Source organism: Rhinatrema bivittatum, chromosome 4 (genome assembly GCF_901001135.1).
Source record: "Rhinatrema bivittatum chromosome 4, aRhiBiv1.1, whole genome shotgun sequence".
NCBI classification, from domain to species: domain Eukaryota; kingdom Metazoa; phylum Chordata; class Amphibia; order Gymnophiona; family Rhinatrematidae; genus Rhinatrema; species Rhinatrema bivittatum.
Window position 1 is genome coordinate 292,780,695 of NC_042618.1, and position 23,873 is coordinate 292,804,567.

The 23,873-nt window shown below is 46.1% G+C and overlaps 1 protein-coding gene across 1 annotated transcript in view; it reads left to right on the forward strand.

The window, feature by feature from the left end:
- The window catches only part of RYR3 (ryanodine receptor 3), a 1,291,138-nt gene that overhangs the window by 377,849 nt on the left and 889,416 nt on the right, over positions 1-23,873 (forward strand). The window contains 2 exon segments of the mRNA XM_029600192.1: positions 3,632-3,840; positions 4,263-4,417. Of these exon segments, the coding sequence (XP_029456052.1) occupies positions 3,632-3,840; positions 4,263-4,417 (364 nt within the window).

Here is a 23,873-nt window from a genome sequence, read left to right on the forward strand (position 1 = left end):
CTATATGTTTCTATTTATAATTTATGGTCTCTTTATTCTGTATTTGGTAAGGGTGAGTCTGTGTTCTCCATGTTTACTTGAGGTGGGGTATTTTCTAGCTTGCAGTTTCTATGTAGGGATTTATAGCAGCCTGGTTTGTTCTATTTTTCTCACAGGACATATAGGGGTAGATTTTCAAAAACTGCGAATAGGCGTACTTTTGTTGGCGCTCCAGGCGCCAACAAAAGTACGCTGGATTTCAGTAGATACGCGCGTAGCCGCGCGTATCCGCTGAAATCCGGGATCGGCGCGCGCAAGGCTATCGATTTCGTATAGCCGGCACGCGCCGAGCCGCGCAGCCTACCCCCGTTCCCTCCGAGGCCGCTCCGAAATCGGAGCGGCCTCGGAGGGAACTTTCTTTTGCCCTCCCCTCACCTTCCCCTCCCTTCCCCTACCTAACCCACCCGCTCGGCCCTGTCTAAACCCCCCCTTACCTTTGTTGGGGGATTTACGCCTCCCGGAGGGAGAAGTAAATCCCCGCGCGCCAGCGGGCCGCTGGCGCGCCGGGACGCAATCTGGGGGCGGGTCCGGAGGGCGCGGCCACGCCCCCGGGCCGCCCCGGGCCGTAGCCATGCCCCCGGGCCCGCCCCCGGAACGCTCCCGACACGCCCTGAAAACGCAAGCGCGGTTCGGGCCCGCCCCCCGACACGCCTCCCCGACACGCCCCCTCCAAAAACCCCGGGACTTACGCGAGTCCCGGGGCTCTGCACGCGCCGGTAGGCCTATGTAAAATAGGCCTACCGGCGCGCAGGGCCCTGCTCGCCTAAATCCGCCCGGATTTGGGCGGATTTAGGCGAGCAGGGCTCTGAAAATCCGCCCCATATTGATGTTTTAAGACTTGGTGTAATATTTGCAGCATTGCCTTTCATAGATAAGATTGTTCCTGTTTGAGTGCTGGCAGTTAGTAGGGATGCGAATCGTATTTCTGACGATTGAAAATCTTGTACGATATTTTCAAAGTTGTCAGAAATCGGGGGCTCCCCGAAACCGATAGGAAAACCCCATGAAATTGTTCCTGGGGGTTCTCTTATCGTTTTGGGGGAGGGCAGGAAAAACGGCACACAAAAATAATCCCTAAACCCACCCCGACCCTTTAAAACATCTCCCGTAGCTTCCCCTACCCTCCCGACTCCCCCCCCCCCAAATGTTTTAAATTACCTGGTGGTCCAGTGGTGGTCCCAGGAGCACTCTCCCGCTCTTGGGCCGTCGGCCGCCACTAATAAAAATGTAACAGGGTATCCGTGCCATGGTGAGGGCAAAGGGCCATCGGCGCCATTTTTATTAGTGGCAGCCGACGGCTACCCAATAAAGGAAATCATTTGGACATCTGGCTGCTAATCCTGTTTTGGGCAGAAAGTAGGCCATGCCCTTGCCACTGCTACCTCCAGAACCGTGGAGATTTAATTATTCACCTTGTCTACCTAGTGCTTACTTTGGCCCTGCTGATGCCTAAGGTACTGCACCTCTCAAGTACCATAGACAGAGCATTCTTGGGACTCAACCCTCTGGATCTCCCTGCCACTTAACTTTTGACTAGTTTCCACCCTGCTACTTTTCAGAAAACTGCTAAAAACAGGCTTTTTGAAGCTGATTTCATTTCAGAAGGAGTAATTTAGCCTCCCTCCCAAGCTTTGCTTTGGTTTCTAGAATGAGTTTGAGTTGCAGCAGAATCAACAAGTTGTCAGTTCTAATGCTGTACACCAATGCGTTTTTCTTCTTTCGTGCTTCTTACTTAATATACCTTATCCAGATATTACCTAGAAGACTGTTTTATTGATGTGCAGCAGTCATTTTAATTTCTGCTTTTCTTAGATGCCTTTACCTTATTATACCTGTTCCAGATGCTATCCTTGATACATCTTATACCTTTTATCTTATTGTTCCTTATTCAGAAGCTACCCTGCGGCATTATCTAATTATATACATACATACATACATATATATATATATATATATATATATATATCACATTTTTGTTCTTTATAATAATAAATTATTTAACTGATCTAAAATCTTAATATGGATGACAAAGCCAGTTCATTCCACGACTGTTGTGGTTATAGTTATATCATTATAGTTATATCATTTTCTAGCAAATTTCTTTGCAGATTGAAATGTTATAATCATCACTGGTAAAAAGCATCCATGTAAAACTCTATAACAGAAAATAAAAAAATGATAGAAGTGGCTTGTACGAGCTATGATATGGAACACGTTTGCTCAATTTGTTTTTTATAAAACCAGCTTCTGTTATCTATAAAAGCTTGTAAATCATGTTGGAATAGGGACAACAAATTCTTAATAAATTCAATAAGTTGGAAAAGTGAGGAGTATGTTTAAATAAAATAAAATGCAAAATCCTCCAACAAATCTTATGTTTTATATTTAATGAGGCTTCATCAGGGGGACAAAATAAGGTAAAAAGATGCTAAAATTTGTCTGTTGACATAAACGTTTTTGTTATATTAGCTTAGTCCTAAGACACTAACCATTGTATTTGAACTCTGGCTTCCCAGTTTCTCAGTCATCTGTTCTAATGATTAGGCTACTTCTATGTGATGGTATAAAATCAAAAGAAATCCATATTGAGTAAGCCAGTGAATGGAAAAGTTGCCAGCATAATTTTAGATGACTATTCAGCAGAACAAGTCTCCTGCTGAAAATACTCAGCTAAAGTTACCTGGATAAAGTTATCCAGTTAACTTTTATGCTCACTGGCTTACTGAATAAAGGAAAACAAAAGAGCAGTCAACCCACAGCTGAATTTCTCCTCCCTTTCCACACCCGACACCGGTTTCAAAAATCAAGATGGCCACCCCTATCTGTCCCTCCCAATCTCTTAAAAAATGTCCTGGGTTAAACAGAACTTTTCCTGCCCCCTTCTTCTACCTTGAAAATAATATCTGGTGAAATTCCTTCCCCTACCTGAGACCCCCCCAATAGGCTTCCAAATGCAGAGTGGGAATTGTGGGGTCTCATGGCTGCTCCCACTCCTGCAGTACATAAGTGCCTGGAACTCTGACAGTTCCTGGCATCTATGTATTAATTTATTTACATTGGTTTCTCACTGATTGGCCTTTCACTGACAACTAAAGGGCCAATCATCATTTAGAACTCAGTTCTGAATAGGGATTGACTCTTCACTATCAGTGAAGAACCAATTCACATTCAGAACTGAGTTCTAAATGGGAATTGACCCTTCAGTTGTCTGTGAATGTTCAATCAGTGAGGAACTAAGTTCTGAATGGGCATTAGTCTTTCAGCTATTAATAAGGGGCCAATCAGTGAAGAACTTCTCTAGTTCAGGTTTTTCTAGTTTGTGCTGTGGCCTTTTGTGAGTAGATCAAAGATCCAAATAACCATGAGAGTTCAGTGGGCCTATTGTAAAATATGTCAACTTTTGCAGTAAGACTGAGACACAGTCTCATTCTTGGTGATATATTCAGATGTTTATGCAGAAGTCATGAGTTGTTAAGAGTTGCCTTTCTGTTTCATATCTCTTGTAATCAAAAGTAGTAATAAATATACCTCCTGCATGTCTTGCTAATTTCTCAGATAAATTCTTTTCACTATATTCACACCTCTTTTTCAGGTTTCCTCCCTGTTTGCTCCCTGGGCTTGTCTCAGATTGGTCGCATGAACCTTGGGATGGATGCAAGTACCTTCAAGTACTATACAATGTGTGGCCTCCAGGAGGGTTTCAAGCCCTATGCTGTTAACATGAACCGTGATGTTGCCACATGGTTTAGCAAACGCCTGCCAACCTTCGTCAATGTGCCCAAAGATCACCCTCATGTTGAGGTACCATCACTTGTACACCGTCTTCTAACTATGTCACTAATCCCACAGTAGAGTTTCCAATGAACAGCTGTGAAGGTGCTGAGGGTTAGATATCCCTAAGATAGTTCAGGAGATATTTCATTGACAGACAGTAAAGATGCTGGGGGTTGTATTTCTTTAGTATTTCTGAGTATTATATAAATGTACTTTTGGAACTTTGAAATGGCAAACTTGCATTTTTATCTTCAGTGTTAGACTCCTTTTGAGGTCACTAAGAATTACAGGTTGTGCCTGAATCTGTGCATATCTAGGGTGGCACTGCTGCTGTGTCTCTGAGCTGGGCACTGATGTGGAAACTGTTGAACATTCAGCTTCTGGTATGAGTAAAAATAGCTAGTCACTGCTAATGTCAGTATTCCTAAAGCGCTTATCATTTCTTTTAGGTAATTAGAATTGATGGAACCATAGATAGTCCACCCTGTCTGAAAGTAATTCACAAGACATTTGGTACCCAGAAGAGTAACGTGGACATGATCTACTCCCGCCTCAGTATGCCTGTAGAGTTTTATTCAGCATTCACCTGGGATATCCCAAAAAGGTAAGACATCTTGTGGCTTCAATAGCCAATTTTTTCACTAATAGACTATGACCCTTCCTTTCTTTGAGCAAGTTCTACAACTTATGGGACTGTATGTGTGGAGTTGGATGTTTCTCCCAACTAGCAGCATGTTCTTCAAAAACACAAAAGATCATCTTTACTAGTCCTCTCTTTTCTCTAGAGTTCCATGCTTATATTTTATTGTTTTTTTGATGATTTCTATTTTTCCTTTCATTGACACCTTTAAAGAACTCACTGCAAATTCAGCAGTTTGAACAAAGTCTACTTCAAAAGCATTCATGCAAATACGCTTTTATAGCTGCAAAATCCTATAATAGTACCTTTTATGAAACTTCCACCTTCATACACAACATGCACACATATTGAATAATAAACAGCACACACATGAAGAGTAACACTAAACGCAGACAAAGACACATCCACACGCACTCAGATACCTGCATACATAAAATGAGTTGGGTATTATTGGGAAAGCTGTTTTTCACACACATGAGAATACATGGCAGTAACAGGGCACAATAATAAGGGAGAGTGAAATGAGTGTTGTGGGTTTGGGCTGTAGCAAGGATGTGGTAAACACTACCTCCAGAAGTGGCACAGGAGGGCAAGGCTGAAGCTAAGCATGTGTGGTCTGGCAAGCCTGGAACAGGAACAAGTGCAGACTATGCTGGAGCTCAGGAACGAAGTGAAGCTGGAATGGTGCTCTGGCGCGAGATGCAGGCTGGGATGTTGCTCAAACACTAGAGCTGTGTGCAATTAAGGGTGGCACTGGAACACAGGAACAAAGTGAAGGTAAGCGTGGAGCTAAGTGCTGGTAAGCATGGACTAGAATACAGGAACGGTGTGCAAGTAAGAGTGGAACTAAATGCAGGTAAGAGCACTGGAAGAACTGGAACAGACTGGAGCTGGATGCGGGTAAGAGTAGAACTGGAACAGGGACTGTGACAAGTCAGGCTAGGACAGAACAGGACAAACCAGGACAAGGACTACACAGAACATGGAACATAGAATACCTGAATGCAGCATAAGCAAGGAAGGCCTCAAGGGGCAAGGCAGAGAGAGGCCTAGAAACAGGGAGAGACCTAGGAGTCTCAGGGTTAGGCTGGAAGCTACGAAACAGGGAGACCTGGAAACAGAAGCAATCTGGGAATCTCAGGCAGGCCTGACACAACAGAAGGCAAGGGGCCACAGGACAAGCAAGGGAACCAAGAAACAGAAGGCCCAAGGCCAAGGAACAAGGCTCAAGGAAGCAAGACTCAGAAGGCCTGGAGGCCACAAGGAAATACAAAGAATGGCCTGGAAAGACCACAAGGCATGGATGGCTAGAGCAAGAAGCCCAAGGGAATTCTGTGTCAAAGCATTGAAGCATGGGAGAGGCAGGATTAAGTAGGGCAGGAGTCTGGGTGTGGTGCAGGCAGAAGAGAGGGGCTTGGCCAGCCAGGGGTGAGAGGTAGTGGAGGTCCTCTGGTGGTGCAGAGGCAAGGGACAAGGGAAGGCAAGGGACCAAAGACACGCTGGTAATTCAGAGCCAGGCTTATAGGGATCCTCTGGTGGAGAGGAGGCCATACAGCAGCCGGAACATAAGAACATAAGAAATTACTATGCTGAGTCAGACCAAGGGTCCATCAAGCCCAGCATCCTGTTTCCAATAGAGGCCAAACCAGGCCACAAGTGACAATTAGCCAAACACCAAGAAGATCCCATGCTACTGATGCAATTAATATCAGTGGCTTTTCCCTAAGTAAACTTGATTCCTTGTTAATGGACTTCTCCTCTAAGAACTTATCCAAACCTTTTTTGAACATAGCTACACTAACTGCACTAACCACATCCTCTGGCAACAAATTCCAGAGTTTAATTGTGCATTGAGTGAAAAATAATTTCTCCAATTAGTATTAAATGTGCTACTTGCTAACTTCATGGAATGCCCCCTAGTCCTTCTATTATCCGAAAGTGTAAATAACCGATTCACATCTATTCGTTCAAGACCTCTCATGATCTTAAAGATCTTTATCATATCCCCCCTCAGCCATCTCTTCTCCAAGCTGAACAGCCCTAACCTCTTCAGCCTTTCCTTGTAGGGGGGCTGTTCCATCCCCTTTATCATTTTGGTTGCCTTTCTCTGTACCTTCTCCATCGGAACTATATCTTTTTTTTTGATGTGGCGACCAGAATTGTACACCGTATTCAAAGTGCGGTCTCACCATGGAGTGATACAAAGGTGGACCCCCTCGTGCCTCCATCGCAACCGGATGCACCCCTCATGCCTCCACCGCGTCCGGCGGTGACCCATCAGGGTCCGTGGAGGCCAGAACGAGGCCCCAAGATCAGGCCAGACCAAGGCCTGCCAAGAAAGACATTGCCTTCCAACATGCCGTAAAGGCCCGCCCTCGGAGCAACGCGACAACGACGTCATTGGAGGCGCCGGGTAGGGACCTTTAAATTCCCCTACCTCAGGCACCGTCGCTCCTTCTCCCGGCGGACCTCCTCATGCCTCCATCGCGACCGGATCCACCCCTCTCGCCTCCACCGCGGCCAGCAGTGACCCATCGGGGTCCGTGGAGGCCAGAACGAGGCCCCGAGATCAGGCCAGACCGAGGCCTGCCAAGAAAGACGCTGCCTTCTGACCCACCTAGCTTCGCGTGCTTAAGGAGCGCGACTAAGGGGCATGCCCCTTACTTTGCCCCTTTGTGCTGCCACTGTGCCTCCCTACAACCCACCTCCTCAGAGTCCATCCAGACCCGTCCAGTGACCCACCCACCGATGCACAGCCGACCAGCGAACCCCCTCAAAAACCGGAACAAACCATCAATACAACAGAAAAACCCACCAGCATGAGAACAGACTCCCAACCATTCTGAACTATGCCCAGACAAGCAGAGTCCACACATGATGCTCACACGACCGGCGCAAACCTATCGGGGTAAGAGCCAACCTCAGACCATGCCAGGTCCATAACCGACCCAGTCCTCGACCCCACACAAAATACCCCTATCCCTCTCCTTATACCCCTACACCAACATGCACATAAAACACACACCCTCAACCAACACCATACCCTCAATGACACAAAATCGACATGCACCTCCAGAACACAAAAATCTTTCCCTACCCACAAACACCCTAACAAACTAATCACCACCATCATTGCAATCTCACGACTCCTACTCAATGCACAATCCATAACAAAAAAGATACCAATTAATACATGACCTCCTAATCGATGCATACTCTGACATACTCTGCATAACAGAATCATGGCTCAAAAACACATACAACACCCTCATCAATCAACTACCCATAGCAACATACAACATCTACTCCATACCAAGACCAAAAAAGAAGGGTGGCAGCCTGCTCCTCATGACCCTAAAGAAATTCAACATCACAGCACACCCCATTGACCTTCCACCCCCCATTGAAATCAGCTTTTTCAAATCAAAAACACTCCAAATCATCCTCCTTTATGCTCCAACTGGAACTCTACAACACAACATATCCGCCCTAATTGAAACCATCGCCACCAAAATTGACATGGCCACTCCTGCTATCGTCTTAGGTGACATCAACCTACACATGAAGAAATCCCCACTCTCACCAACTGGTGAACACTTCCTAGAAACTATGAGAGCCATAGGATTCAATCAAATAATCAACACCCCCACCCATAAATCAGGACACACACAAGATCTAATATTCACCAACAAGCACATCGTTCTCCCCCACCCCCCAACAGCCATCACCATCCCTTGGTCAGACCATAAACTCATACACACCAACCTACATATAAATCACCCACCCACAGAAACAAACCAAATCAACAAATTCATCGAATTCATCAAACCATGCCCAATAAACGAACTCAACGAAATCCTACCAACCAAACTGAAAAACCTCAACTTAAAAGACGCAAACACTGCTTCAAACTCTTGGATAGCCATCAACTCCGAAGTAGCAAAAATCAAATGCCCAACCATCAAAAAAGTAATCAAGACTACGGATAAACACAAATTACCCTGGTACACACCTGAACTAAAAAACATCAAGCTTATCCTAAGACAATCCGAAAGAAAATGGAGAAAAGACCCATCACTGAAACCATACTATACATCTATAGATCAGACATCGAAAAAGCCAAAAGAGATTACTACACCAAAAAGATTCATGACCACCAATTCAGTCCCAAGACCTTATTTGCATATGTCTCTGAAATGATACTACCCACCCCTAACACACCTCTCCAAGAAGACTCCACCAGATCATGCGAAGAACTCGTCAACTATTTCAATGACAAGATGACCAAAATAATTGCCACAAATCCCCACACCAACCACTCACCCCATAATGCAACACACCTCACCACACCATCATGGACACAATTCGAAACAGCTGTATCCACTGAAGTAGAATCCATAATACGCAAACTAAACCCAGCTGCACACCCCATCGACCCCATAGCAGTAAAACTCCTAAAGCAAATCCCAAACATCATAGCTAGACCAATTGCAGACATAATTAATATATCACTAGAACAAGGAACGTTCCCTGATGTCGTCAAGTGCACCAGCATCAAACCAATCCCTAAAAAGCCACACCTCAAAAAAACCGATCCAGCAAACTACCACCCCATCTCCAACATTACCTTCATTTATTTATTATTTATTTATTTGAAAACGTTTATATACCGGTATTAGTATGCAAACATCATACCGGTTCACATTGTAACTAAAGGCAGAAATTACAATCAACAGGGAGGGGAAAACAAGGAGGATTATACATAGAGCAGGGGGCATAGAAATTAAAGCATTAAAACTGTAACGAGCTATTTAGAGGAATATATACAAGTTTAGGCAGATTATTTACAAGAGTTGAGGCTGTAACGTGCTATTTACAGGAAAGAATACAAATTTAAGTGGGTTACTTATAGGAAAGTATAGGAGAGGGTTCAGGAGGGCGGGGGTTGGTAGGGGAGGGGGAGGAGCAATAAGTTAGGGTCAAGGGGGGGGGAGGGGGAGGTTAGTCAGGGTAGGCTTGTCGGAAGAGCCATGTTTTGAGTTTTTTTCTGAACTTGGAGTAACATGGCTCCAGCCTGAGTGTGGTGGGGAGGGCATTCCATTGCTTAGGGCCTGCAATGGAAAGGGCGCGATCCCTGGTGGAGGTAAGGTGGGCTTTTTTTAAGGGGGGAATGGAGAGGGTGCCTTTATTGACAGTACGGGTGGGTCGTTCGGTGCGTATGTGACAAAAGGGTTCATCTAGCCAGTTAGAGTTGTATGTGTGGATGGATTTGTGAACTATGGTTAAGGTTTTAAAGAGAATTCGGGATGCGATGGGGAGCCAGTGGAGTTCTTTGAGTATAGGAGTGATGTGATCGGCTTTCCGTGAGTTGGTAATGACTAGGGATGTGAATCGTTTTAGGACGATTAAAATTATCGTCCGATAATTTTAATATCGTCTTAAACCGTTATGGAACACAATACAATACAGATTCTAACGATTTATCGTTATAAATCGTTAGAATCATGAGCCGGCACACTAAAACCCCCTAAAACCCACCCCCGACCCTTTAAATTAAATCCCCCACCCTCCCGAACCCCCCCCAAATAACTTAAATAACCTGCGGGTCCAGCGGCGGTCCGGAACGGCAGCGGTCCGGAACGGGCTCCTGCTCCTGCATCTTGTCGTCTTCGGCCGGCGCCATTTTCCAAAATGGCGCCGAAAAATGGCGACGGCCATAGACGAAAAAGATTGGACGGCAGGAGGTCCTTCCGGCCCCCCGCTGGACTTTTGGCAAGTCTCGTGGGGGTCAGGAGGCCCCCCACAAGCTGGCCAAAAGTTCCTGGAGGTCCAGCGGGGGTCAGGGAGCGATTTCCCGCCGCGAATCGTTTTCGTACGGAAAATGGCGCCGGCAGGAGATCGACTGCAGGAGCTCGTTCAGCGAGGGTTCCGGCGCCTCGCTGAACAACCTCCTGCAGTCGATCTCCTGCCGGCGCCATTTTCCGTACGAAAACGATTCGCGGCGGGAAATCGCTCCCTGACCCCCGCTGGACCTCCAGGAACTTTTGGCCAGCTTGTGGGGGGCCTCCTGACCCCCACGAGACTTGCCAAAAGTCCAGCGGGGGTCCGGAAGGACCTCCTGCCGTCCAATCTTTTCGTCTATGGCCGCCGCCATTTTTCGGCGCCATTTTGGAAAATGGCGCCGGCCGAAGACGACAAGATGCAGGAGCAGGAGGCCCGTTCCGGACCGCTGCCGTTCCGGACCGCCGCTGGACCCGCAGGTTATTTAAGTTATTTGGGGGGGGGGGGTCGGGAGGGGGGGGGATTTAATTTAAAGGGTCGGGGGGGGGTTTTAGGGGGTTTTAATGTGCCGGTTTTTTCGATTTTTTGATTTTTCGATTTTTTAACGATTTTTCACACGATTTTTCACGATATTTTACCCCCCCAAATGGCAACAATACGATTCCCTCCCCCTCCCAGCCGAAATCGATCGTTAAGACGATCGAGGACACGATTCACATCCCTAGTAATGACCCTGGCGATAGCATTTTGGAACATTTGTAAGGGTTTGGTGGTGGAGGAGGGTAGACCGAGGAGGAGGGCGTTACAGTAGTCGAGCTTTGATGAGAGGGTAGCTTGGATGACGGTACGGAAGTCATGATAGTGGAGGAGGGGTCTGAGTTTCTTCAGGATATTGAGCTTGAAGAAACCTTCTTTGAGGGTGGTGTTGATCTGTTTTTTTAGATTGAGTTGTTGATCTAGGATTACTCCAAGGTCTCTTACGGTGGTGTGGGGCATTATGGTGTTGAAAGCTGGGTCATTGGAGATCAGGGGTTTAGGAGGGAGGTGAGGAGAGATGAGGAGCAGCTCCGTTTTAGAGGAGTTTAGTGCAAGGTGGATGTTGGAGAGGAAGTCATTTATGTTAGCAAGACATGTGTTCCAGAAAGCAAGGGCATCTGAGAGGGAGTTGTGAATGGGAATGATGATTTGCACATCATCTGCATAGAGGTAGAATTTGAGGCCAAGGTCAGTGAGGAGGTGACATAGAGGAGTGAGATAGATATTGAAAAGGGTAGAGGAGAGAGAGGAGCCTTGGGGGATGCCTTGGGACAAGGGGTAGAGTGTGGAGTTGGCGTTTCCTATCTTGACGGAGAACTTTCTGTTAGAAAGGTAGGATTTGAACCATAGCAGGGCTAGGCCGGAGATACCTATTTCGGTTAAGCGGTTGATGAGGTGGTTGTGGTTGATGGTGTCGAAGGCCGCTGAGATGTTGAGGAGGGCGAGGAGGTAGCAGCTGCCTTGGTCCATGCCTATGAGCAAGTGATCTGTGAGGGAAAGCAGGAGGGTTTCCGTGTTGAGGTATTTACGGAAGCCGAATTGGGCTGGATGAAGAATATTATTACTTTCCAGATATTCTGAGAGTTAGGTGTTTACAATCTTTTCCATAATTTTGGAGAGGAATGGCAGGTTAGAGATGGGGCGGAAGTTGGCGGGGTCTTTAGGGTCTAGTGTTGGTTTTTTTAAGAGGGGCTTAACAATTGCTTGTTTGAGCATATCTGGGACAGAGCCAAGATCCTAGAAAAAATTGTCAACCGTCAACTCTCCAATCACCTGGTGTTATTATTTGTGATAATTGTGGTGGATCCTTGGGCTGGTGGCAGATGACCATGCCCATGAGGAATTTCCCAAGAGGGGCCACCGGTCAGGCTCAGAGTTGGGAAACAGACACATACTAGATCTTTTATTAAACTGTATAGTGAACCACCAGAGGTGGCAGTAGTGAGCTGGAAGAGCCCAGGTGGGCTGAGGTCCCTCAGGCACTGGAACAGCGATCCCAGGATGGCTGAGCTGTAGAAAAACTGAATATAATGAGTAGGCAGAGTATGCAGAGTTCAGGAACAGAACCTTGATGGCAACACTCACACAATAGTCTCTTGAAACAGCCCAGGGGCTGGAATGAAGTAGGCCCTCGAGGAGCGAGTTCCTGGTTCCAGGGAAAGCTCTGAGAGAGAGATGGTAACTCACTGGTATTGTAGGTAGCGGTGACTTCCTGGCAGAAGTTGTATTTGGTAGCAGGTCCGGGAATGTGGGCCCTCGAGGAGTGAGTACCAGTTCCAGACTGCGACCTGAAAAGCAAGAGAGAGAGCGAGATCCCCGAGGAACGGGTACCCCTGGTAAAGTCCGAGGAGGCAGAGTAACAAGGTATGCGGAGAGTGAATCCCATCCGCAGCGATACCTCGTGGAAGCATGGTAAACGTATGACCCTTAACCTTTGCTAACTCGAATAGCTAGCAAAATGAAAGACCTTAAGTATCCGGTGAAGATGACGTCATCTCAGGGGGACGCCCCTGAGGCTCGTGCCACAGCTGGTACTTGAGTCGGGGCCGCGTGCGCGCCCTTAGACTTCAGGAGAACATGGCGGAAGGCAGCGTCTAGCTGGTCCAGGGACGCCGGAGGAGAACGGCAAGATGACGCCGTGGCAGCCAAACTTCCATCATCCAAAGAGGGAGTCGCAAAAGAGGTAAGGTGGGCGGAGTGGAGACGTCGGGTGGCGATGGTCGCAACAGTACCCCCCTTCAAAGGGCGATCTCCTCTTCAGGTACCAGGCTTGGGTTTGGAAGGATGCGCGATGTGGAACTGACGAAGCATCTCTTTGTCAAGGATATTGGTCTGAGGCTCCAAAGAGTTTTCTTCGGGGCTAAAACCTTCCCATGAGGGAAGATATTCAAAAGTATTGCCTCTTTTTCGAACATCCAGAATCTCTTCGACTTTGAACTCTAAGTGTTCTTCTGCATTGATGACAGGTGGGTCCTGAGATTTGGAAGAAAATTCGCTGAGTATGAGCGGTTTCAGAAGTGAAACGTGGAAAGCGTTATGGATGTTGAGACCAGGTGGTAGCTTCAGACGGTAGGTGACTTTGCCAATACATTGAAGGACTGGGAATGGTCCCACATAGTGAGGAGCAAACCGAGAGGAGGGTAGTTTAAGTCTGAGGTGCTTGGTTGACAACCAGACCTTGTCTCCTGGCTTGAAGACTGGAGCTTGCGAATGGTGCGCATCGTAGTACTTCTTAGCACGGTCACTCGCTTTGATTAGCATGTCCTTTGTCTGAACCCACAGATTATGGATATCAACAGCAGTGGATTGAGCTGCTGGGGACGTCACTGAAAGCTTTAGTGGAAGTGGCGGTGTTGGGGAACGTCCAAAAACCACTTCAAAAGGTGACAATCCAGTAGATGTTGCTGGATGAGAGTTGATGGCGATTTCAGCCCATGGAAGCAATTCAGCCCAGTTATTCTGTCGGGACGTGACATAAGCTCGAATAAACTGCTTCATTGTTCGATTCATCTGTTCTGTCTGGCCATTCGACTGCGGATGATAGGCTGAGGTGTAGTCTAGAGAGATGTTGAACAACTTGACAAGGCCCTCCAGAATCGTGCCGTGAATTGGGACCCACGGTTGGATACGATGTGAGAAGGTAGTCCGTGGAGGTGGAATATGTGCGTTATGAAGAGCTTTGCAAGCTCCAAGGCTGAAGGTATGTCAGGGAGCGCCACGAAGTGTGCCATCTTGCTAAATCGATCCACTGTCACCCAGATGGTGTTCATTCCTCTGGAAGTGGGTAAATCGACTACAAAGGCAGTAGTGATGTGTGACCAGGGCTGTTCTGGAACTGGCAGTGGTTGCATCTGACCCCACAGTTGTCCAGAAGCAGGTTTGTTCTTGGCACAATTGGTGCAGGATGCCACGTAGGAATAGGTATCCTTTTTGATAGTAGGCCACCAATACAGCTTCTGTATCTCGAGCAGGGTACGGCGTTGGCCAGGATGGCCAGCCAGCTTGAAATCGTGCGCCCAAAAGAGCACTTTCTTCCTGAGTCTTTTAGGAACGATTGTTTTACCAGTGGGTGCAGACTGGGTGGATGCCAAGAGGATCTTCTTCGGGTCAATTATGTGCTGTGGCTCATCAGGCACATCCTCCAAATGAAAAGAGCGTGACAGAGCGTCTGCTCTGGTGTTTCTATCTCCAGGGCGGAACTTCAGCACAAAGTCCAAACGATTAAAAAATAAGGACCATCTGGCCTGTCTGTAATTCAGACGTTGTGCGTGGTGGAGATACTCTAGATTTTTTGATCCGTGAATATGTTTATTTGATGTTGAGCGCCTTCGAGCCAAGGCCGCCATTCCTCAAATGCAAGCTTTATTGCCAAGAACTCTTTATCGCCGATCCCATAGTTTTTCTCGGCTGGATAAAATCTTCGTGAGAAGAAGGAACAGGGATGTAAGGCTTTCGAGTCTCCTGTTTGGCTCAACACAGCCCCTACACCCACATCTGAAGCATCAACTTCGACGATAAAGGGCTTGTTGGGGTCTGGATGCTGCAAGCACGGTTCTGTGGAGAAGGCAGTCTTCAATTTCTCGAACGCGGAAATGGCCTCCACTGACCATTTTGAAGTGTTGGCACCCTTGCGAGTCATCGCAGTCAAGGGTACGGTTAAAGAAGAATAGTTCTTTATAAAGTTTCGATAATAGTTGGTGAACCCCAGGAATCTCCTTAAAGCCTTCAGGCTGGTAGGTTGGGACCAATTCTTGATACTTTGAAGTTTGTGAGGGTCCATTTGGAAGGCTTCTTTCGACACTATGTAGCCTAGAAAAGGCACTGAGTCTTTGTGAAATTCACACTTAGAGAGATCGGCGTACAGCTGGTGTTCGCGAAGACGGTGGAGTACTTGCTTGACATCTGCAATGTGGATGTCCAAATCCTGGGAGAAGATTAATATGTCATCCAGGTAGACCACAACATTCTTGTACAGCAGATCCCACAAGATGTCGTTCATCATATTTTGTAAAATGGCGGGTGCATTGCATAACCCGAACGGCATTACAAGATACTCGAAGTGGCCATCTCGTGTGCTGAAGGCCGTTTTCCCATTCATCGCCACTCCGAATGCGAATGAGGTTTTGGGCCCTCTTCAGGTCAAGCTTTGAAAATATCTTGGCCCCTTGTAGCCGGTCAAACAGCTCCGAGATTAACGTTTAGACCTTGATAATCGATACTTGGACGTAGGATACCGTCCTTCTTCCCCACAAAGAAAATGCCTGCGCCGGCTGGTGACTTTGATGATCTGATAAAGCCCTTCTGGAGATTTTCTTCAATGTATTCCGACATTGCTTTATTCCAATGGCTGAGAGAGGGTACACCCGTCCTTTCGGTGGCTCAGCATTGGGCTTCAGTCTAATGGCACAGTCATAGGGCCTATGTGGAGGAAGAATAGCAGCCGCTTCTTTGGAAAATACATCCCCGAAGGATGCATATTGGGGCGGCAGTCCTGGCATCACTGGAGTCGTAGGCATGCAAATAACAGACGAGATTTCCTTAAGGCACTTCCCATGACATTCTGGGCCCCAGTGGGAGAGATCCAAGGATGCCCAGTCAAATTGGGGTTGGTGCAACCAGGGTAACCCCAGGCCAATAGGGTGCATGGCCTTTTCCAGTACAAAGAAGGAGAGCGATTCCGTATGGAGGTTCCGGTGCGGAGAATAACTGGTACGGTTTGGCAAGTCACGTCACCCGGTAAGGGCTCTCCATGAATGGAGGATAACAATAGTAGATCTTTCAACTTGATGAGGGGAATCCTCAAGTATTCCACTAGACATCTGAGAATGAAGTTGCCTCTTGCCCCTGAATCTACCAGGGCAGGAGTCTGAACCGTGACTGGTCCGTAGGTCAAGGAGACTGGGAGAGAGAGCGGAGGAGAGGGCGTAGTGAGGCCTAAGAACAGTCCTCCTGCAGGACTTAGGCCCATCCGTTTTCCGGACGAATGGAGCATGTAGAGACATCGTGGCCAGGCTGACCACAGTACATGCAGAGGCCACGCCTCTTCAGAAGTCTTCTCTCTTTCGAAGTCAAACATCCATGACCAAGTTGCATCGGTTCATCTTTATCAGCAGCAGGGATTACTGGAACCATCTGAGGTGCAGGTATAGCACTAGCCTGTTTCAACCCAGGTAACATCTTAGGCTGGAGTTCCTTCACCTTGTCCTGGAGCCAGTGATCAATCTGAGTGGCCAAGGCTACTAATTCATCCAGCGAGTCAGGTGTTTCACAAGCAGCCAGCTCATCCTTTAAACGGTTATCCAGGCCTCTGAAGAAGAGAGTCTTGAGATTTTTGGGGTCCCAGCAGAGTTCCGCCGCAAGAGTTTTGAACTCTATGGCAAATTCAGCCAATGATCTGTTGCCTTGCTTCAATTCAACCAAAGCAGAACCGGCGACAGAAGTTCGAGCAGGGTCATCGAAAACGGATTTAAATAAGTCCATAAATCCATCTATGTCCTGCAAAATGGGGTCCTTGTGTTCCCACAAGGTAGATGCCCAAGACAAGGCCCTACCATCCAGGTATGAAAGGATGTAGGTAGTCTTGGAGAGAGCCGTAGGGAATAAAGATGGCTGTAAGGCAAAATGCATGCAGCACTGGTTTAAAAAGCCCCGGGTCTTCTGGATTTCTCTGGAAAAATGAATTGGAGCCACCAGTGGTATAGCAGTCTTTAAAGTTACCTCCTGTAACTGACCTTCATGGCTGGAAGCTGTGCCTTGAACCTTCTGTGTGTGTAGCTGATGAAACACTGAAGTAAGTTTCTCCAAGGCGTCTTGCTGCTCCGAAATGCGCAGGGCCAGGCCCGGTATGGCCTTCAAGGCATTGAGCTGTGCGGATCCATGGAGTTAGCAATCTGTTATTAATTGTGATAATTGTGGGTGGATCCTTGGGCCGTGGCAGATGACCACGCCCACGGGGAAGATCCCGAGAGGGGCCACCGATCAGGCTCAGAGTTGGGAGACAGGCACACACTTAGTTCTTTTATTAAACTGTTTTAGAGAACCACCAGAGGTGGCAGTAGTGAGCTGGAAGAGCTCGGCTGGGCTGTAGTCCCTAAGGCATTGGAACAGCGATCCCAGGATGGCTGAGCTGTAGAGAAACTGAATATAGTGAGTAGGCAAACTATGCAGAGTTCAGGAACAGAACCTTGATGGTAACACTCACACAATAGTCTCTTGAAGCAGCCCAGGGGCTGGAATGAAGTTGGCCCTCAAGGAGCGAGTACCTGGTTCCAGGGAAAGCTCTGAGAGAGAAATGGTAACTCACTGTTGTTGTAGGCAGCAGTGACTTCCTGGCAGAAGTTGTATTCGGTAGCAGGTCCGGGAATGTGGGCCCTCGAGGAGCGAGTACCGGTTCCAGACTGCGACCTGAAAAGCAAGAGAAAGAGCGAGGTCCCCGAGGAGCGGGTACCCTTGGTAAAGTCCGAGGAGGCAGAGTAGCAAGGTATGCGGAGAGCGAATCCCATCTGCAGCGATACCTGGAGGAAGCTAGGTAAACATATGACCCTTAACCTTTGCTAACTCGAATAGCTAGCAAAACGAAAGACCTTAAGTATCCGGTGATGATGACGTCATCTCAGGGGGATGCCCCTGAGGTTCGCGCCACAGCTGGTACTTGAGTCGGGGCCGCACTGTGCGCCCTTAGGCTTCAGAAGAGCATGGCGGAAGGCAGTGTCTAGCCGGTCCAGGGACACCGGAGGAGAACAGCAAGATGACGCTGCGGCAGCCAAACTTCCATGAACCAAAGAGGGAGTCGCAAAAGAGGTAAGGTGGGTGGAGTGGAGACGTCGGGCGATGATGTTCGCAACACCTGGAAAATAACAACATCCTTTCTCCAGCCCAACATGGATTCAGAAAACACTTCAAAACCGAAACGCTCCTCCTCTCCCTCAGAGACAACATTCTCAGAGACCTGGATCATGGACAATTCTACCTCCTCATCCTACTCGACATCTCCACTGCCTTTGATACCGTCAACCATGAAACCCTACTAAACAGACTAAGGGACATCGGCCTAGGCAACACCACAATCAACTGGTTCAAATCCTACTTAACAAACCTCTCATACAGAGTCAGGATTAACTCCAAGGAATCCAACCAAATCCCCCTCACACACGGTGTACCTCATGGGTCATCCCTCTCCTCCACACTATTCAACATCTACATCTTCCCAGTGTGCACGCTTCTAACCGGATTAAACCTAACCTTCTTCCTATACGCAGACGACGTGCAGATCATTCTACCCATCAAAGATACCATCACAAACACACTAAAAACCTGGGACAACCACCTTCAGAAGATAACATTACTATTATCCCAAATGTCACTCAACCTCAACCATAACAAAACCGAAATCTTACACATTAACAACAAGACATTATCACCTCTTAAAGACAACATATCAACACCTACAATCAAAGACACAATGTCCCCCTCAGCCAGAGACCTTGGTATACTCATTGACAATGACCTCAGCATGAAGAAACATATAAGCACAATAATAAAAGACAATATTCTTCAAACTGCAAATCCTCACGAGTCAAACCACTTCTCTACGCCTATGACTACAGAATCGTACTCCAAGCCCTCATATTCTCCAAACTCCACTATTGCAATGCCATACTCCTGGGTCTCCCAGCAAACACCCTCAAACCACTTCAACTATTCCAAAATGCTGCTGCAAGATCACTTTCAAACACCAAAAAATCTGAACACATCACACCAATCCTCAAAAACCTGCACTGGCTACCCATCCCTCAAATAATCCAATACAAAGTCCTATACACATTATACACTGAAAAATTCGACTGGCTGAATACTGCCCTGATTTCCAAATTTCACAGAGAACTCTCCAATCCACCAACACTGGACTCATCCCAATCCCAACACCAAAAATCGCCCACCTGACCTCAACAAGGGAACGAGCCCTATCAATAACAAGCCCAACACTATGGAACAGCCTACCACCCCAACTCAGACTCAACCCCACAACTCAATCTTTCAAAAAGAATCTAACAACATGGCTCTTCCAAAAAGCATACCTGACTGACCACCCAACCTAAGAACACATAGCCCTTCCTCACATCCCCCCCACCCCCCCACCCTCCTCACTCAACACCCATATCAAATCCACATGATCCACAAAATCCCAAAACAAATTGATGTAAAGCCCCACTACAGAATGTCATAAAGCCCTGAATCTCATAAAGCACCACTACAGAATGTCACTACCCCATAAAGCCCAATACAACATCTCACAATATAACAGCTCACAACATTAAACCTACAGGGGTAGATTTTCAAACCGCGCGATTTGGCCTACTTTTGCTGGCGCATCAGGCGCCAGCAAAAGTACGCTGGATTTTAGTAGATACGCGCGGAGCCGCGTGTATCCGCTAAAATCCGGGATCGGCGCGCGCAAGGCTATGGATTCTGTATAGCCGGCGCGCGCCGAGCCGCGCAGCCTACCTCCGTTCCCTCCGAGGCCGCTCCAAAATCGGAGCGGCCTCGGAGGGAACTTTCTTTTGCCCTCCCCTCACCTTCCCCTCCCTTCCCCTACCTAACCCACCCGCCCGGCCCTGTCTAAACCCCATCCTTACCTTTGTCGGGGGATTTACGCCTCCCTCTGGGAGGCGTAAATCCCCCGACAAAGAGGGAGGCATAAATCCCAGCGCGTCAGCGGGCCGCTAGCGCGCCAGGATGCGACCTGGGGGCGGGTACGGAGGGTGCGGCCATGCCCCTGGACCGCCCCGGGCCATAACCACGCCCCCGGACCCGCCCCCAAAATGCTGCCGACACACCCCCTAAACGCCGTGACGACCGGGCCTGCCCCCGACACGCCCCCGACACGCCCCGCTCGGAGAACCCCGGGACTTACGCGAGTCCCGGGGTCTGCGCGCGCCAGTGAGCCTATGTAAAATAGGCTCACCGGCGCGCAGGGCCCTGCTCGCTTAAATCTGCCCGGATTTGGGCGGATTTAGGCGAGCAGGGCTCTTAAAATCCGCCCCATAATGTATAATGTTCAATTTAAAATGTGCCACGTAAAATGTTCCAGACAAAATAATCCATGTAAAATATTCAATGTAAAAATACAATGCAAAATGTTCAATGTAAAATGTCACAAATCTCAATGTAAAAATGTTAAAAAAATGTAAAATGTTAAAAATATAAAATGTTTAATCGTAAATGACACAATGCTACATTGTAAAACAAGAAGTCCACTATGACAGACTCCTCTGTCTCCAATGTAAACCGGTGTGATATGTCCGATGAACATCGGTATAGAAAAATAAATAAATAAATAAATAAATAAATACATTATGACATTTTCCGCTTTATTAACCATTCCCTTCCTAATAATTCCTAACATTCTGTTTGTATTTTTGACTGCTGCAGCACACTGAGCCAACGATTTTAAAGAATTATCCATTATGATGCCTAGATATTTTTCCTGGGTGGTAATTCCTAATATGGAACCTAACATCGTGTAACTACAGCAAGGATTATATTTCCCTACGTGCAACATCTTGCACTTGTCCACATTAAATTTCATCTGCCATTTGGATGCCCAATCTTCCAGTCTTGCAAGGCCCTCCTGTAATGTATCACAATCTGCTTGTGATTTAACTATTCTGAATAATTTTGTATCGTCCACAAATTTGATAACCTCACTTGTTGTATTTCTTTCCAGATCATTTATATATATATTGAAAAGCACCGGTCCAAGTACAGATCCCTGAAGCAGTCTACTGTTTACCCTTTTCCACTGAGAAAATTGACCATTTAATCATACTCTCTGTTTCCTGTCTTTTAACCAGTTTGTAATCCACAAAAGCACATTGCCTCCTATCCCATGACTTTTTATTTTTTTTAGAAGCCTCTCATGAGGGACTTTGTCAAACACCTTCTGAAAACCCAAATATATTACATCTACCAGTTCACCTTTATCCACATGTTTATTAACCCCTTCAAAAAAATGAAGCAGATTTGTTAGGCAAGACTTCCCTTGGATAAATCCATGTTGACTATGTTCCATTAAATCATGTCTTTCTATATGCTCTATAATTTTCATCTTTAGAATAGTTTCCACTATTTTCCTGGGCACTGAAGTCAGGCTCACAGGTTTATAGTTACCCGTATCACCCCTGGAGCCCTTTTTAAATAATGGGGTTACATTGGCTACCCTCCAGTCTTGAAGTACAATGGATGATTTTAATGATAGGTTACACATTTTAACTAATAGATCATACATTTCATTTTTTAGTTCCTTTAGTACCCTAGGATGCATACCATCCTGTCCAGGTGATTTGCTACTCTTTTGTTTGTCAATCTGGCCATCTACATCTTCCAGGTTCACAGTGATTTGATTCAGTTCGTCTGACTCATCACCCTTGCTGGAATTGGTATCTCCTCATAGGTTTCTTGCTTCAGATATATTTAAAAAAGTTTTTATTATGAATTCTTGCCTCTATGGCCAACTTCATTTTAAATTATCTCTTTGCCTGTCTTATCAATGTTTTACACTTAACTTGACAATGGTTATGTTTTATCCTATTTTCTTCAGATGGATCCTTCTTCCAATTTTTGAAGGATGTTTTTTTGACTAAAATAGCCTCTTTCACCTCACTTTTAACCACGATGGTAATCGTTTTGCCTTCCTTCCACCTTTCTTAATGCATGGAATACATCTGGACTGCGCCTCTAGGATTGTATTTCTAAACAATGTCCATGCCTGTTGATCACTTTTAACCTTTGCAGCTGCACCTTTAATTTTTTTCTATTTTCCTCATTTTATCAAAGTTTCCCTTTTGAAAGTTTAGTGTTAGAGCTGAAGATTTACTTATTGTCCCCCTTCCATTTATTATTTTAAATTTGATCATGTTATGATCACTATTGCCAAGTGGCCCCACCACCATTACCTCTCTCACCAAATCCTGCATTCCACTAAGAATTAAATCTAAAATAGCTCCCTCTTTTGTTGGTTCCTGAACCAATTGCTCCATGAAGCAGTCATTTATTACATCCAGGAACTTTGTCTCTAGCAAGTCCTGATGTTTCATTTACCCAGTCAACATTGAGGTAATTGAAATCTCCCATTATTATTGCACTGCCAAATTGGTTAGCTTCCCTTAGCATTTCATCATCTGTTTGACCATTTTGTCCAGGTGGACGGTAGTATACTCCTATCACTACACTTTTACCCAACACCCATGGGATTTATAAACATATAGATTCTACTGAGCATTTAGTCTCTTGTATAATCTTTATCCTGTTGGACTCTATACCCTCCCGGACATAAAGTGCCACACCCCAACCAAGTTGATCCTCTCTATCATTGCGATATAATTTGTACCCTGACATAGCACTGCCCCATTGGTTATCCTCCTTCCACCAAGTCTCTGTAATTATTTGATATAAGGCCTATAAGTTCCTTCCACCTTTCTTCATTTACTGCTATACATTCTCCCATCTTACTTCTTAGATTTCTACCATTGGCATACAGACATTTCAAAATGTGTTTTTTGTTTGTATTTACAACCTGCTTTTCAGTTGTTAGGGATAATTTGGAAATCATTAGCTTCGGTGATTTTTTACATATAGGCACATGGACTATGTTTGCTTTTATTGGAACTTCTTTGTTGGGATGCCCTAACTCTCCTGTTTCATTAGTATCCTTCAAGGATACATTGCTCTGAACCATGCATCAATGCATCACCAAGGTTTTGTAGCTCGGGTTTTCCTAAGCATTCCTTTAGCTTATTGTAGTGGGTAGGAAAATCTGTGCTTATTTTGTCATAGATTACACAACACACTTATTTATAAGTATAGAAGTTTTACTTATGTCTGAGAACAAGCAATAAAAGCATACAAGATTAGAGTTTGCATTAAAGAATATATACAAAAATGCTTCCCCTAACATTTTCCAATGTAAGTCTGATATATCTTTGGAAATCCAGGAACACAGTGCCGGGAAACAAGCAACAGCTTATCAGGCACTTTATTAACCACTGGTAATATCCAAAGGCTTTTCCTCTGAGCTGTTCTTTCTCTGATTTCAGTTAGCTTGAAGTAGACTTTTTATGTTGATTCTGCTGACCTTTGTCCTAGTTTCAGTTTTTCTCTGGGTTACTCCCATGTGTTCTTGAGGCCCCAACTGTCTGTTCTTATCACATCAGCAAGCATCTAGATGTAGCCAAGTAGTTACTGTCCTGTTTTCCTCTGATATTTGCACAATTAGCCTCCTGAGTAACTGCACTTTGATATATCTTATCTCATGACTTGTTTTTTGTTACTAGCAGGCTAAGAAAAATGGCATATTTATTCCAGGAACTTATAGGCCTTTTATCAAATAATTACACTAATAATTAGTGATTCTCTGCTTCAATAATTTCTATTACAGTACAATATTCTTCATGTAAGCTATTGCTTAAAATAAATTCCCATACTTATGTAACTCCTTTTTTGGGAGTAGTATCTCTCTTCAGGGCATACAACTAATTTATTTCTTTGGGGATGCTCCAGCTAAGAATTCCATCCCACGCTTGATTCTCAATCCCTGGGAGGATGC